Here is a 17,113-nt window from a genome sequence, read left to right as displayed (position 1 = left end):
TATTATATTACTCAGTTGTGTTTTTATAAAATTAAATTTAAGTTCCTTGAATGCTCGTATTACAGCTTTACAACGTACATCGCCGATATAATCATCATCATCGACCCACTACAGGGCACGAGTTTTCTCTCAGGATGAGAAGAGTAGGCCATAAACCACGCAGGCCAAGTGCAGATGGGTAGACTTCACACGCCTTTGAGAACATTAGGGAATACTCTCAAGTATGCAGGTTTCCTTCATCGTTTAAAGCAAGTGATACTTAAATTGTTGAAATATCTTGAAATTCCTATCTTGTTATATTGGTTTTTACCTGACCTGACGTAAATGAGAAAAAAAAAACAAAATATACCCTCATTCCCTCCCTCGGACCGAACGCTGGACGCACAAGTCCTCGGCGTATCCGAACTCTTGGCACAACATGGCTCTAGCGAACCAGCCCAGAGATCTCCCAAAGCAGCCGTGCCCATAAAGCATAAGGAAACAAGACGCCGTTTTATGCTTCCGTCCAGTCCGAGATTTAAGTTCTAACCTAATCCTAGATATGAGTAATCACACAGGGACAACGAGACTACACTTTTATTCGTTTCAGATTTTTTAGTCGCTCACTTGGTATAAGAGTAGATTCAGATTAATTATTTCACACCATTAGCCACATTAGCAGATCATTTTATATTTTATTTACTGAACTATTATTGTCACTAGTTTAGTAAATTTTTCGCAAACAGAACTTATAATACTGCTTGGTTAAGTATTACAGTACCTATCCGATTAATATGATTTTTTCGCTTGATTTCTAACACTTGGGATATTATTAGTCTTTGTAGTTCAAAAAACGCAGAAAGAATGTGCTTGCGTTTGCGAACCTATCCACTAGCTTCTATGAACGAACGTGCCACATAGCCCCAATTTTTTAATAGTCATGGTACAAAATGTCGAATCTAATTTTGATGTATCATAGTAAAATTGGTATTATTTTTCAAATTATTCCATTTCAAGAGCATTCCAATAATTACTTGATATGTAGCCTGCGGTAGGTTTTATCTTTGGAACAATATTTGAGAAAAAGAAGTGTAAATGGAAAATATTTAATCCGACTTATTCACTAAGAGGAGAAAAAAAGTAAACAAACACGGTTTTCTTCAATTATTTTTTACTCTAAATACATTAATATTCTTTAATTCAACTCAAATATTCATTTTAAACTATTACAAGCTATTTTATTAAACATAAATAATAAGTAATGCACATGACCAGCACTGCACACTTTTATTTCGGTATTTTATAAATTAACTAGGTATTAACCAATCTTAAGTGTTAGTTCTCCATACTGACAAACATATAACACTGAAACCGCACTGCGACATTAACTTACAGGTAAATCTAAACAAGTAATTCGAAAAAGTGACATGCCAGATGCACATAGTATTAATACAATGAAAATAACATTCTTCTTTGGTAGTTAGCTAAAAAGTAACTGTGATAGTCAAAGGCTCAAAAGGGCTAGAAACAGAAGCCATAAGCCGGTAAGAAAAAAAAACCGTGACAAACAAATCAAATGTTTTATAAAAGGCGCGAAAAGTGACGCATTCTGAATATGCATAGTATGATCAAAATTTATTTAACGTACCCATTGCATTATCTATAAAGTTAGGTACATCCAATTATATAGAAATTAATAATAAACAACGAGCATAATATTTATCAACTAGTTACACATTTGATTAGGTTTAAAGTTTTAGTTATTATCGGTAGGTAGTGTTTTGCAGCCGTAGGGTCGGCCTAATTGCGGGCTTATGCTGCAATTTTTCTAGACAGTAAGCTATAATTGCAGTTACCGATTCTTACACAAACGTCATACTGACAGGCAATCTTTGCCGTCATCTAGGCAGTTTAGTATTCATGATGTCAGGGTATTAAACCCGAATTTTGATGGTTCAGTGTAATCTGATTAGCTGACACTCGAAATATATCCGTAACACACATAGGCTAGAGACACTATCGAAAATCCAGCTCATACAATTCTAGATGATTGAAAATTGGATAATCAGATAATCATAAGTTCGGCGTTAGGCCCTTAGGTTGAGTTTGAGTTATTCTCTTGCGCAAGAATAACTCAACGGATGAATTTTCATTTGTCGATAACTCGGTTTATATACAGAATTCGGAAATTATCCGCAGGTATGCTAACGACTAATGGAATTAGCCAGTCGATACACAGCACTCGAGTTAAAGACCAATAAAAATTCACCGCCAATATTATTGGCGTGCGTTTTAGAAACCTGTTGATGAAAACTTTCCCTCATATGAGGAATTTATGTATGCTTTTTAGAAATCTTTCGCATCCCGAATAATTTTCCTGTTGACCAACGTAAATCCCCTGATGCCAAATATTCTTCCAGCATAAGCCCGTTGTTCACTTGTGAACTAGAAAAGGTTGTGCGCACACGTATATATCGCGCGTACATCACACAGATCTAATAGTACAAACATTATTCAAGATAATTTACATATATATTATTATGTATAATAATAACACAAATGTTTCTAAGCGTAATGTTTCTATTACACACAATTGTAGTTATATAAGCGCTTTTATATACTTATTTTTTGTCTTTGTACGACATCATACTCTAATCTATGATCTTTCAATCAGACAATTTAAAGACGTGGCGACATAGCATTCGTACTTATTTTCGCCGAATGAAATCTTAATTTAACTACAAAAACAATGTACATTGGACCTTCATTCTTGATACAGATGAATGATGGAGCGACGACATTTACAATACTTTGTGAAATAATACTTTCGCCAGAGGTACAATGTCTGATGTACAAAAACAAAAAGAAAACATCTAATCAGGTAAACAAATATCTTTTGAGTACATGAAAGTAACTATAGAGACCAGCTCACGATTATTTATAACCATACACTAACATCGATCGATACGTGAAATGCAAACATAATACAGGTAGTTTAGTATTACATTATTATTTTAAAGATAACCATTTATAATCTACAAGTTGCCATTTTAAAGTTAATGATATTAGGATCTGTACCAGACTAGACATCGCGTGGGATCAGATCAGCGATGTCTTTATATTACTCGTGAAATGATCGCAAATTATAATAAGCTTTTCCAAATGAATGATTGTTGTGCGCAAGGTACGGAACCCACTTATAATATGATAGGTACTATTGCAAGACCCGGCCCGCGTGCCATATTAGTTCGCACCTAATTTATTTCACCAAACACTTAAACTCTCAAAGAAAACTTAGTAGCAAACCACGCCAGTGTTAGTACTTATAAAGACGTGTAGTTAGTTGCATACATAAACATTTATTCTAGAAATGACTTGTATTTTTGGGTAATGAACTAGAGTACAGGATGTAATTTATAAAAATAATACATTATTCTAATAAGAAAGAAAGGGGATCGCCAGCGATCCATTATACGAAATGAGGTGCTATAAGGTTACCAAATCAAGTAAAGCTATCTAACACGATAAATACGGTACAAGTCTTATTTATATTCAAGAGACTGACCGAATTTTTTAATATTCAGAAAAAGACATGACAAGAACTCCGAAAGGCATTTTCAAAAAATTACCTTAATATAGTTTTATATATAGGAATACCTATAATGTTAGTATATTTTGGTGAATAACATCATTATCGCAAACCCGTATTAAATGAGAGACGTGGATGATATGACAATATAAATTACCCTTTCATACCAATTAATAAGCGTTTTCAATGTCCTTACTTAGTCAACCCAGTATATACGAGGTCGACGTCTAAAATCTACTTATACGACTTTTAACTTTACGAATCGAAGACGAACTACTCACAGGGATCCAACGAACGTAATGAAGTTGATCTTTGCATCTTTGGTTAGACAAAACAAAACAATAGTCACTAGAAAATCGAATGTTAAATACAATCGTTCGCGTTGGAGGGACACTTTAGTCATTAGGTAAGTCTAAACAACATTGCATAGTAATCACATAGTACAAATAATCATTAGTTCGAAATGTTACGGGGATCGTTCCACTTCGAGGGTAAGCGTCAACAAGTATTATAATACAACAAGAGATACGCCCGGCGTGGTGTGCACTTCGAAAGCGCGCTTTGCGTCCGCCCCACTACCAGAGCTTCCACCACACCTGCATCTTCTCAGACAGTTTCTTACAGATTCCCAATAGTTTCCGTCACATCCCACCATCACCCTCCCCTTCACAGTCTTCGGAACCCTCACCTTCTTCGAGCGTAACCTGTTGAAGACGAAAAAAGGATTATAGACATACGTTGCCGGAATCTATAGTATTTCTTCAGATAATGAAAAGCAATCTTATGTTATCGAATTTGGCTGAAATTAAACTGAAATGTATGTTTAATGTACATGTGATTCTGCCTTTTAAGTATTGTATTTTTTTTTATTAAAATTAGATCGCTTCTTGTTTGAATCGCATGATCAGTATAAAAACATAAGTGATATCTATTGAATTTCTCTGTAAATACAAAAGGAAATTGCTTATATGAAAACTCAACTCACTTGAAATCTTATTTGTTCGGGACGCTCGTCATCGGCTCCTGAATGTGATTGAATGGGTGCTGGCGGTGGTGACGGAGGAATCATGCTTTGGTAGTAATCGCGGTTTTCTTCTAAAGTATCCAGAATGTCTTGGGCATCTGGGTGTACCAGGTCCGCCCACGTCTCCCAAAGTGGATGCACAATGTAGTCAATAAAACCTACTTGAGATTTCTCAATTGTAGCGTTATGTCTGTCGCACATAGGGCTTATATCCATGCCCTGTTCTCGTTCACGGTCTCCTTGCTGGAAGAACTCTTCCATGAGTAACGCCACCCATCGCTTGTATAGCGGTAATGGTTTCGTAGGGTTGCTTAAATCAGCACAGTGTACGAGATTTTCTAGAACCTGTATTCGATCAGTGTAGTTATCCAGTAACAATACTCCACTACCAGCAACCTTTTTAGTCTCTACCATAGTTTTGAGATCTGCCAGTAGGCTCATATGTTTGGACATGTCAGTGGAAAGTACCATATCAATAACCATTTTGCGCAACGTTTGCCTTTGTTTCTTGTGGAGGTTAACGAATATATCGCAGCCATCATTCTGCAGAAGTTTGAAGGCGACAGCGAGATGGTGGTTTTCTAGTACAGATTCATCGTTATACATTAAAGCCAACTCAGAGCTTGAGTTAACGAGAAATTGGTTTGTTAGACCGGGATGGTCAACGTCATGAACACATGCAGCGAATAAAGCTGCACACACTTCAATTGGTGTAAACACAGCATCAAGAGCGGGCGTGTTAAGGAGTACGTTTGTTGATTGTGTGACGTCCGCAGCATGCAGAGAGTTGTGAAATGGATTATCGCGAATGTAGTGCTCCTCGAGGGTCACAGCGAATGCAAGGAAAGTGCGCGATGGTATCTGCAATGTAGTTAACAGCTCTCTGGAGGTGAAGGCAGCGTATGCAACGGCGGTCAGAGGACGGCCGCAAGAAAGATCACCAATCCGGAAAATATCAACGCCCCAGCGATCAATTTCTCCTAAAAGTTGGCCCAACTCTTCTTCGTGTGGAGTTTCAACTCCGTATCTTGGCACACGTTCACCAGTGAAACTGTTTGTGTGAGTAAGTGCCCTTTTAACACCAGATATCTGCAAACGAAGAAACAGATTTGTTATTAAATTTGGTAAAGGTACGTCACCGTTATAAAATTTCACAATTGAATCCACTTATTTCTTCAGTAGTCTATAAGTCCCCTAAAATTTAAATAATCTTTAAACTCACTTGTGACATTGTAGTACCAGGTCCGGCATGGCGTGGCTTCTCCTTCTTCTTGATACGTTCACACGCTTCATCAACTTGCAGTGATGGTATGTCGAGCTCCTGTTGTTTATCTGAAGCAAAACAAAAATTCTTCAATAATGCTTGTTTAAACTCGTGACTGTTAGATAATGTATGTACATATAAAAAAAAGCTCCCATTTTCGTTCAACAGAATAAGGCAAACAATTAAATTGTAATAATAACGCTATGTTAGCTAAGAAAAGGCCTCCAACCGTCATGGCGAAGGATAAGAAGTAGAAAAATTCATAAATATGAACGTATCAACAACGTTGCTTTTTGTATTCACGAAAAAAAACTTAAAAACTGTTAAGTTACGAGATAACGAGTTACGTATCAAAATATGTAGAGATGATAAATTGGCAAACTTGTAAATAAAGTAGATAATAAAAGCCGACGTGCGGTCTAGTTATTTTTATGATGACCTGAAATGGCGGTATAAATAAAAAGGCCGAATTTGCTAAGCATAAGCCTGTTGGACTTATTATCTCCGTCAAAATCGTGTCATTGGGTATCAATGCCGAAAGAAAGTAGGCGAACATGTGAAGTGCTTAATACGTGTTTGATTTATACGCGTTTCTGGGTCACAGTCAGTATTATATAACAAGTAATTTACTACTTCTACCATTTTGACATAGATACAACTTTGCGTCATCTCAGGGACTTATATCACTATACGATTTCGAAGATTTTTTGCAGTTTATTTTTAGAGGGACGTTCCTACTTGAAATTTATCAAATCGCATACGAAGAGATTATAGAAAGTGTGATGAACTAATCCTGGTACGAATACACAACAGATTATGAGGCTCGAGTTATCGCAATTTAAACGATAGCGGGTGACTACTACGCGTCCATTTTACCTATAATATCTAATCATAAAAGCACTGTGCGTTCCGATATAAATTATAATGCAGAAGAAATATAAAAATAGACTGACGAATTTAAAAATAGACATTTTCTCTTGATAAGCATGATAAGAATAAATAATATTACAAATTAAAATCATCAAAAAGAGATTTAAAGTTTGTTTTTATTTCACCATTGCAAAGCAAAGGTTTTCTCTATATTTTTTTTATTATGGGCGGGTACATAGGTCGTAGATCGTAGATGAGCGGTTCGGACAAGTGGGGGTCGTCACTCTAGTACCTTGGGACTCCTAGGCCTAGTGCAGCGGAGTGAGGCCCCCACTGGAAAGCGCAGTGTACAGACCGAGTGAGGTAGACATAATATTTTGCGATGAAAGCGTGTGAATCCAAATCATCTATACCTACCGTCAAAATCATAGCTAGTAGTCCAAACAGAGTAAACAAGTTGATGTTTATATAGAGATAAGTTCTAATCTATGAAATATATTTATGTGCTCTGATCTTCGCTCCGCTTAGTAGGTGCGGCGTACCAGCCCCAATTACCATTAAATAAATTACAGGCCCACTAGATCATGCATGCTATCTTGATGTACTCAATAATATTATGTCAATGAACCAATCTAAATTTCACATTCAAGTTTATTAATAGTCAGTGCAAAGTAACAATAACAATCCCATTTATCGTAAGCAAGATTATTTATTGGCATTCGAAACAGTTGGTGTAATAATTGCTTACTCTAGACATCTTTACATATTTACAATACAGTTCTTAGAAGAATTTAATTTGCGGAATAGACAGTATTTTGGTGCGATTTCAATAATATTATTGTTTGGCCTAAACAACATGAAACTTGATTATTTATTACAAAGTGTTACAGAAGAAATACTTTATAATTCATAAACCATTATTGATTATAGCCCATAGTCTATTATTTACATATTTTATTTTTTATTTCACTACAAGTTAGCCCTTGACAGCAATCTCACCTGGTCGTAAGTGTTAAAGATGGTAGCTGGCTAACCTGTTATGGAGAATGGTAGTCTTTTCCCTTTTGGATTTCCACGCGACAGCGCACCGGAATACTAAATCGCTTAGTGGCACGTCGCGCGTCGCGTCGGTGGGGTTGTAACTAGCCACGGCCAAAGCCTCCCACCAGTCCAGGGAAAATTCAGAAATTATAAATTCCCAAATTGCCCCTACCCGAGAATTGAACCCTACTTAAATTCACCTACTTAATTTACAAAACAAGCCAATTACAAAGTCAACATTCAGTCAGTATGTCAGAAACATTGTAAAAATCAATAGGTACAATTTAACCTTCTAGAAATTACTTAAGGTATAATCCAAAATAGTACCTGTATAGGTACTATTTTTAACTCTTTGATTTGTAATTCAAACAGAGGTTCGGAGGCTATTGTACAAAAATCTCTAAATGAAAGTAAATTGACTTATCGATTTTAAGATGAGAATGAAACTGAGAGAAATTAAGAAGAGAGATGTAAGATTATCTATGTATTAGTGAGCTATTTACATGCAAAGGTTGGTATACAACTCTTTCCTTGACTCTAATAATAGACTGCATTTTATTTATACTGAAATCAATACTGTGAAAGTCTTCTGTCCTCAGTTAATAAATTATAGAAAATTGTGAAACGAGGTTACTAGAGGGGGGAAACGTTACACACCTACTTTTCCCCCTACATAGCATTTGATGACGCACAAAGACTACAGTTCGGGAACTTTAGTTATAGGTATATAGACATAACTGTATTTATTAAACCTTAACTTTTATACTTGCGGAAATAGTTGTATTAAAAATACCAAGTTATTATAAAATGCTATACATTTTTTTGTACGTATAGGTATATAATTCTGCTAAGTTATTTATGGTGGATTTACAAAAGGCTCTTTGGTTCTTCAGATTATAATCTACAATCATTATTGTAATAAATATTGCAATGTGATTTGATATAGGTAGGTAAGTATACTGGAAATAACGAGGAAAAGGGCGCAGTTATGTACCTTATATATTGTGTGTTTATTTCCATTGTATACAAGACAAAAATTTCATAGTTTTTATAGACAAAGTAAACCTTATATTATGTTTTTATATCAAGGATATCAGTTGATACAATGATATTTTATGTACAAGGAGCATATACCTACTACGTATAGATTACGAGCAAAGCCTTTTTAAGTTACGCAGTTGTTCAACACTAAATTAAGGGACTTAGGGTTAAGCCTACTTAGAAAGTCAGTTCAAAAGTTATTCAACCTCACAATACCGTTCCGCTTTCGCAATTTATTTACATAGTTTCTTGACTTATACAATTCACATTAAATTACCTACAAGAAGTGTACAAATTCATGTAAAGTTTCCATAAGGTCCTTTATATTTACTGTTAATACCCAATCCACGATTTTGAACTCACGATTTTATTGAACTAAACCAATAATTCATCAATCATCATTCAATGTATATTATGTTAAATGTTTATTACTTATATTAAATATGCTAAGTGTGGTCGCACTTATGTTATCATCGAACCAATGTTTTGACACTATGCTTTATATAATTCTTCCTCAATGTTTATTAAATACTTAACATAATTTACATTTATTATTTTATAGGTGTGTATATACGCAAAAAAAAAGCCGATAAAAAATATTTGGCAGAAATAAACACCTGACTTGGAGAGTAGTCAACTATTTTGTTATTGTTAAAAGTGATAAATAAGATTTTAAAACAATATATACCTATCTACGTACCTTGTGAACAGACATTTAATTAGTATTTTTATTGCTTATTAGGGGCCATTGCGTTAATGGGGAGGGAGGGTATCACCGAAGTGTGACATCGTGTGACAAGGGGCATGGGGGGTCAAACTTTTGTGACGTCACATGTTAAAATTTAAAATACTATTTAATAAAAATAAGTAAAAAATGAAAATAGCTGTTTTCTCTCGATTATTTTTAAATACATACATAAATTTAAAAAATGTGTGACGTCACTTAAGGGGGGGGGGGGTGGTTATAAAAATATGACAACCTGTGACCAGGACGGGGGGAGGGGTTCAAAAGGCCTAAAATTCGTGTGACGTACTTTATGGATGGCCCCTTAGGTAGGTACCTACATAATATGATTTGTTTCGTAAGGACAAATTCAACCCCAATAATAGCGCTTGTGTAAATTTGGATGCTAATTCTGCCATACACAACATTTCCAAACACACAAACCAGGTATACAAGAAATGCTGATTGAAAAGTAGATCACTATTTTCAGAGATTTCTGTATAACATAATTAGCACAGATTATGAAACTTAAAAATGTAGTAGGTATTAAGTTAATCGATACATACCCAAGAAAGTGGAGCAGATGTATTCCGAGATCTGGTTGCCGGACTTGCTGGACTCCGAGAAATGGCTCAGCTCCTTGTTCAGCATCCGTTTGAACTGGAAATGCAACATCTCGATTGAGTGCGCCACTCGAGAAGCACGCCTCTTAAGCCAGCGGGCCGGCGCACACCGTACACACTGTCTCTCGGCGCACACGCGCATTTCACAACACATGTAGTTTATAAAAAAAAATTAAAACAAAAAAAACAAACTCCGATAAATCAAACGTAATTTAACGCGTAGATAAATTCAAGTCACGGTTACAATACGTCTGCTAGTCGCGAGCGCTATCGGTGTACTGAAGCGCCGTGGATGCGGCGCCTCGAGTTAAGCGTAGCACGATCAGTCATAGCTGCCTACGTACAGAAATATTGCCTTCTTGGTAATTAATGAGTTGCTTGGCTTTCTAGTAATCTTAGTTCAGAGTTTTCTCAGTCCTATGGATGAAGTTTAAACAAAGCAGCCTGTGAATCTTTGTTACTCTACGTCATAAGACCGTTCAGTGCATGGGGTTTTCAGATTAGAGCATCGTTGTCAGCCTGAAAACCCACTTAAAAGCTTGAGATGACCGGATTTGATTTCAACTAAAGCGCGACCTAAAATTCTACGTGCCCTTTTCCAAATTTATTTCTTATAGTTTCCTAAATTACATCGCACGTAAAGATAATAATCAGGTAAGTAGGTAATCGTCGCATAAAGTGTTTTATTATTTTTATCACTAAATTTAGGTACTGCTGGTTAGTAACTGCCTTAGAGGTAGCTTTAACTTTATGTAGAGAATCTTTTACTTAATCGTGTAGCGTGCATGTCCATTTGGTTTTTTTCGCGTCATAAAACTTCTTAAATTTCATAGATACTCGTAGCATCTTAAATGTGTGTTTAGCTTCAGCTAACGACGGATCTGATCAATTTCATCTAGAATTGATTAACAGTACAATTGAAATTGAAAAGTCGCGTACGCAATTGTTTTTAATGAAGGTTTACAGCCAGTTTAACGTTATTGGTTTTAAATTGTTTACATTTCAAATAAAAGCTGGGGTCGCCACTGCATCAGTCTGATTAATAAAATATCTCGAGTAGAAATTGTTGTAGCACTAAGTTAAAATATCTCTTAGAAAACTGTTTGGTAGACAGTTTTCGACAGCGAGTGTGTAACAGAGTAAAAAAAATCAAAGTAAAGTCAGGCGGGGGTAAGGAATGAGGTGACCTCTGACTTGAAAATAACTACATAAACTGAATTTCATTTCTATTTCGCAACAATCATGACAATTTCGTAACACCCATTAATAAAGTGAGTAAAAAATATAATTTAACAAAGTAATCAGGGGATTAAATAAAAGAATGACGGTCTGGTCAGAAATAAGCGTGGAAATTGTAATAGCTACGTATTAAAAAAAACTGCATCGAATTACATTTTTAAAATATACGTCTACATTAAAATAATTTAGAAATAACATTAAAAAAAACTAAATATAATGGGATTTTTCCAGCAGCAGTGCCATCACAACAAAATTAATAACGGAACTCCTATACTGAATTGCGGTTTGCTCATGAACGAGTATGTTAACCGCAATTACTTTTATCGAAGGAGGAAAAGGGGAACACTGTTTTTAATTAAATCTCTGTATACGATGCAGGCTTCATATTAGTATGAAATTGACAAAGCTTCGACTTAAACAACGTGCGTAGACAATTTTCATATTAGACTACTAAAGTAGTTATAATAATGAAAAACTTCTTGATACCTCCTGCACAAAAGCAAGATATAATATAATATAATGTTCGAACATATTGATAAATTGCGGTCTCTTGTATAAGCTTGATATAAGCTGCCTTATGATAGTTATTACAAATAAACGTACTTTATGTTCAAATAGAGCTAATTTAGAATTTCGGAATTTAACAATACTGTTTATAAAATTGTAATGAAATAAAATAAACTAACGCTGGGGAATTTCTCCGTGTAGAAATAATTTAATAAAAACCATTAATAAAATAAATAGGATTTTCCAAACTTTTCCAAGCCCTATTTTAGATAATATCATAGTTGTAGAGGCATTTTTTTATATACATTTTATTCTTCCGATATACACTTATAAAGATTTTAGACCTTTAACAACGTCTGATAAATGGCTTCTGAAAATTTTACACAATCGAAGAATTTTTAAATTAGTTAAATATTAGGTACATATAACATTACTATCTGATAAAGTAAAACATATGTACCAGATAATGTAACGTCGTAGATAACTATTGTAGTACAAATGTTTCTACGCCCAACACACATTATATGCCCATATTATATGCCCATTTGAATCATAATCCTTAGGTTAGCCAGAGGGTTTTATTAAATACTAGCTGTTGCCCGCGAATTCGTCTGCGTTTGTTTTGTTTTTTGATGGGGCGTTAAATATAGTTGTAGTTCTAAAAAAAATTAAAGTACTCAGTATCGCTAAACCTTAAATGAGGGGTTTGCTGCTGTCCGCTGAGGAGTTCTGTCCTCAATCTCCAAGCACAGTTTGGGCATAATTAAACACATATTATAACCTCTATAGTACAAAAATAATTATTTAAATCGGTTATAATATGTCGGAGTTATGGTGTAAAATTGTCGAACACTCATCCCCTCTCCCAAAAGAACCGAGCTTATTGTTGGGATAAAAAGTATCCTATATTACTTCTAACACTTCCAAGAATATGTTTACATAGTTTCATGAGGATCGGTTCAGTAGTTTTCGCGTGAAAGCCTAACAAACAAACTTACATTCACATTTATAATATTAGTAGGGATAGTAGGGATAGGGATAAGTGAGGGGATAGAACAATGGAGAATCAATGCCATCAAAGAAATTTTGACGCTTTGATAAACACCTCATTTTGTAAGGCTGAAAAGGAGGTGGCTTATTAAAAATTGATCCGCTAAAGCGATAAGCAAGTAGCCCTGATGACCGTAGCTTATTGGTAAGTGCAAACAGCGAGTGCGTCACACATTAAATTGCTGGATAACTACGCGACGTTCAAGTTTTGTAAATTTAGACATGCTCTTGACACAGTTTCTTATCACCTCGCCCGTTATCCCTGATGACAGCGGGATAGGAAGTGGAGACGGCCAAGGTCTCCGCCAACTCCGACAAATTGCGATACGTATCTTGCGTGTATAGATAATCGATTGTTGGATGCTAATTTATGCTCGTTGCCTTTTATTGTGATACGGGTGTTTATGCCATCTACCACAGTAAAAAAGTACAGGATGTTTGCATTTTAATGGAACAATTTGAATAATCCTTAACTTTGAAAGAGGATACAGAAATAACGTCTGACGTCTCAGGAGTCAGGAGACATATGCAGATAATCGATTCGTCGATATCTTCTTCAGCCTTTATTCGTTGAGCACCGGCCTCTTCTTATGGAGGCGGGGTTTGGTTATCGATAATTTATCGTTTGTTTCCAACAACAAACGGAACCTATGGCATAACGTGTTCTCCGAGGAAAGGAGGAGGAGAACACCCATCCCCGCATAGATGGGTGTTTATCCACAGACCGAACATTAATTAAACAGTTTTTTTGTACTATTTCCATCGATTATCTACTTAAATAAACGTTTTAATTTAAAGCCTTTAAAAATACTTGGGAAGAAATAGAACTTCCGTTCGATAAATAATATAATACTCACACCGAAAATATAAAAATACATCAAAACGAAAATGAACAAAAAAATCCGATCGCGTCATCACTTTTTTTTGCATACACCACAGCTGAGATGTAGGTATGTGAATTTCAAATGCTACATTCGTATTTACTATTATCTTCTATCAAGTATACTTACACCATAATTATCTTCTATCTTAGTGTAGTTTCTAGCTTCGGCTAGATGTTACTAAGGCCTAGATAAATTAGAAACCTTTTCACTTTAATTCAGTGGCATGCTTGTTGATTTAGGTCACGTCGGAGCGTCGAATATTTGCGGTTGAGGAATTTAAGAAAAAAACAAAATTAATGTTAAAAAATAAACAATAAAAATCCAAACATAGTGTTATAATTAAAACACTATGTTTGGATTCAATTCAATAATATTCATTAAATATTAAAATTAAAAAACCAACAAATTTATTAATTTTACTTCATTTAGATTGCTTAACAATTTTTAGTATGTGAATGCATCCGAAAAATTTAAGGAAAGTTGTACTTTGGCTTGAGCTATGGCTATGTTCGTGGTAAGCAAAGCATTGCCAATAGACCCGTTTATAAGTCGGTATGAGAAACCGTGCTTAGATAAGTCATAGAAGCTCTCTGCGGGGTTATGCTTTCGACTAACGCTAAGCGATGACTATTTATCTGGGTCTAATTATTGTCAAACGTAATGGATGACGAATATCTTTTGGCAGAGAACAAGTTGCGTCCATATTTTTTCTACGAATCATTTTTTCGCAGAATTTCTTATTTATATACCTTGATTATTTTGTTGTACTTAAGCTCTCATAACATACGAGATGAACCCGGATCTTAAAAGCTTCTGAAGGGTCGAAGGACCATTTCGTAGAAGCTTTGTGTGTGATTTGATCTAAATTACTGTGACATAGATAGATATAACAACCGAATTGTATCCTTCATTGAGGGTTAGAGATCATCTTGTAATATCTGTAAACTTATTTTATTGTCGTTTGTCTTTATTGATTAAAAACAGGCCATCCTGTTTTTAGAATTTGGTTTTGACCTGTCACAATTATTTATATATATTTTGTATTGCGTATATCATGATCATAATAAGTGTATCTGTGTATGAGAATTCGTTTGCTTGCTCATAAAACTTATAGAAAAATCAATAGATTTGAGAACATTTTGGACTTATTCCAAATAAAGAACTGCGGACTACCGCATTGTTTGTGCTTTCGCATCTCTATAATAGAGTGAGTCAACAGAATGGATGCCAAATTATATTCATATTTAAAAAAAAAGTTCATCCTGTCTTTTTGATAACGTAAAATATCTTCAACTTGTAGTTTGAATTCTTTTTATTTTGGATTTTGGATCATCAACAGTGTGCCTACCTATGAATAACCTAAAATAAATGAATTAAAATCTTAACTCCGAATTAATTTAGTACTCAAAACTTCTTAAAATAAAATTATCTCTCTCAAAAAAAGACTATATTTCTGTGGTTGTGCAACCGGATAAATTATCGTTTGTCATTCACCATTTTTTCGAGACTACCGTAAAACGGTTCCTTAGCATTAGGTGAATCGATATTCGAAGAAATGCCTTTTACAAAGTTGATACGAGTACGAAAACGAAATAAGATCCTGCTTTTTTTTTATTTGGTGCGAAGTCAACGTTCCGCGAGATCTCAGAGATGGGTAAAGTACTGGATCTCAATTGGTTTTCACCAACTCATAGCCTGATTCTGCGAAGTTAAAGTCTTTAATTTATTAAAGTTAAAAGTAGCTCTGAAATAATGTATGCAGCGTTCGCCAGTAAAGCTATTAGATAGCTGGATTTTTCGCAACTTAATTGACAGTAATTATTATCATAGTAATTATATATTATCATCATACCCATCATTATAAACCCAGTACCAGTCCATGACAGGGCATGGGTCTCCGCTCGGAGTGAAAAGGGGTTATAGCCCATAGACCCTGGGCTAAACCCTGGCTAAGTAAGTGCGTAGGTATTAGACGACTTCACATATCTTTGGGCACATTATGGAGAACTGTCAAGCACTCTGGGCTCCTCATTATATTATCCTTCATCGTAAGTGATGTATTAATTGCTTAAATTAAAAACGCACATAACGCCGAAATCGTAGTAATTACCAATTTAAACAAAGCTTCTTTACATTTATAAAACGTAATTATCACGCAGGATAAAGTTCTCCAGTGATATCTGATATAATTCCGAAAGACAGTCGAGTAGTAATTTCACTGTTGAATCCAAACGCGATCGAGTACGATTAGCTCAGTTTACACGTTCAATTGGATTCAGGGCTGCAATTTGAACATTTAAACGTGCAGCAAATCGTGGTTTAACTAAATTTTGTTTCTAAAGCTAACCCATAAGACGGCGAACATTTTGCTGTCCTTCTCGTCTCGTCAGAGTTATATAAAAACACTGTTTCGTGGAATTGGGCTCCGCAAATATGTAGTTCGAGGCAAATTTCTCAACTGTTCCTCTTGTAAGATTCTGAAAAATATTTGCCAACCAGAAATCAATTCTTTGGCATGGTTTACTGTGCTTCCCCTGCGAAGTCTCAGCCGGTTTCTAGTAGTTACGTAAAATGAAGTAGTAAAATTCAGTTTTACTGCTGAAAAGAGTTAGGAAGAGCTTGCATAACAAGTTAGAAAAGAGCACCTACTGCATACACTTTGGAAAATATCCAAAACACTTATATTAGAAGTGAATGTGGAACAAAAGTATCTAACCCGGTCGTAAGAGTACGTACGCTTTTACCCAGACATTTGAGAAATAAAGTATAACGTAACCTACATTTGTAACTGAGTCAGACTGAGTTCACAGAAGCCTGTAAAAGTATCACGCAAATCAATATTGAAGGGAAATCGAGAACAAACGTTCGCGTATTTACATATCAATATTCGAACCTTTTCTGCTTGTGAAGGATCGAATATTGAAATGTAAACAAAACCTTAAAAACTCGTGTACGTCAGCAAATCCACGTACGCTTTGACGTTATACCGCTCGTTGGAGTTCCGCTTAAAACGATATCCTGTTACATTAAGACTGAATCTACATCTGGCTAAACAATTTGTGAGGCAACTGGGAGAGTGGAATCGTAAAAGTGGCTATTATCTAGCATCGGAGCAGCATGGATGGTCAAAGTTCTATACACTTATTTCCTGGAAGAAGATCTGTGTTCAGTAGCTATTAGTGGCTGATGCGGGTTGCATATTTATCACTCGGTTAGCAAAAGAAACGAAGCCGCGCGTGTATATATTTGAAAACATACGTTTTATTTCTTATAAAGGT

The 17,113-nt window shown here is 35.2% G+C and overlaps 1 protein-coding gene across 8 annotated transcripts in view; it reads right to left on the bottom strand.

Annotated features, from left to right (window-relative positions):
- Positions 1-1,247: 1,247 nt before the first annotated feature.
- LOC120625896 (cAMP-specific 3',5'-cyclic phosphodiesterase) overlaps positions 1,248-17,113 on the bottom strand; it is a 504,305-nt gene continuing 488,439 nt past the window's right edge. For all 8 annotated transcript variants that reach the window (XM_039893163.1, XM_039893161.1, XM_039893160.1 and 5 more), the window contains 4 exons: positions 10,099-10,192; positions 5,815-5,924; positions 4,554-5,681; positions 1,248-4,272 (listed from right to left, as the gene is read on the bottom strand). In XM_039893163.1, the coding sequence (XP_039749097.1) occupies positions 4,210-4,272; positions 4,554-5,681; positions 5,815-5,924; positions 10,099-10,192 (1,395 nt within the window). In that variant the 3' untranslated portion in view covers positions 1,248-4,209. The remainder of the gene's footprint in view (positions 4,273-4,553; positions 5,682-5,814; positions 5,925-10,098; positions 10,193-17,113) is intronic.

The sequence above is a fragment of the Pararge aegeria genome, chromosome 8 (assembly GCF_905163445.1).
Source record: "Pararge aegeria chromosome 8, ilParAegt1.1, whole genome shotgun sequence".
In the NCBI taxonomy this organism is placed as follows: Eukaryota; Metazoa; Arthropoda; class Insecta; order Lepidoptera; family Nymphalidae; genus Pararge; species Pararge aegeria.
Note: the sequence above shows the minus strand (reverse complement) of the source record. Positions and strands in the feature narration are given on the sequence as shown.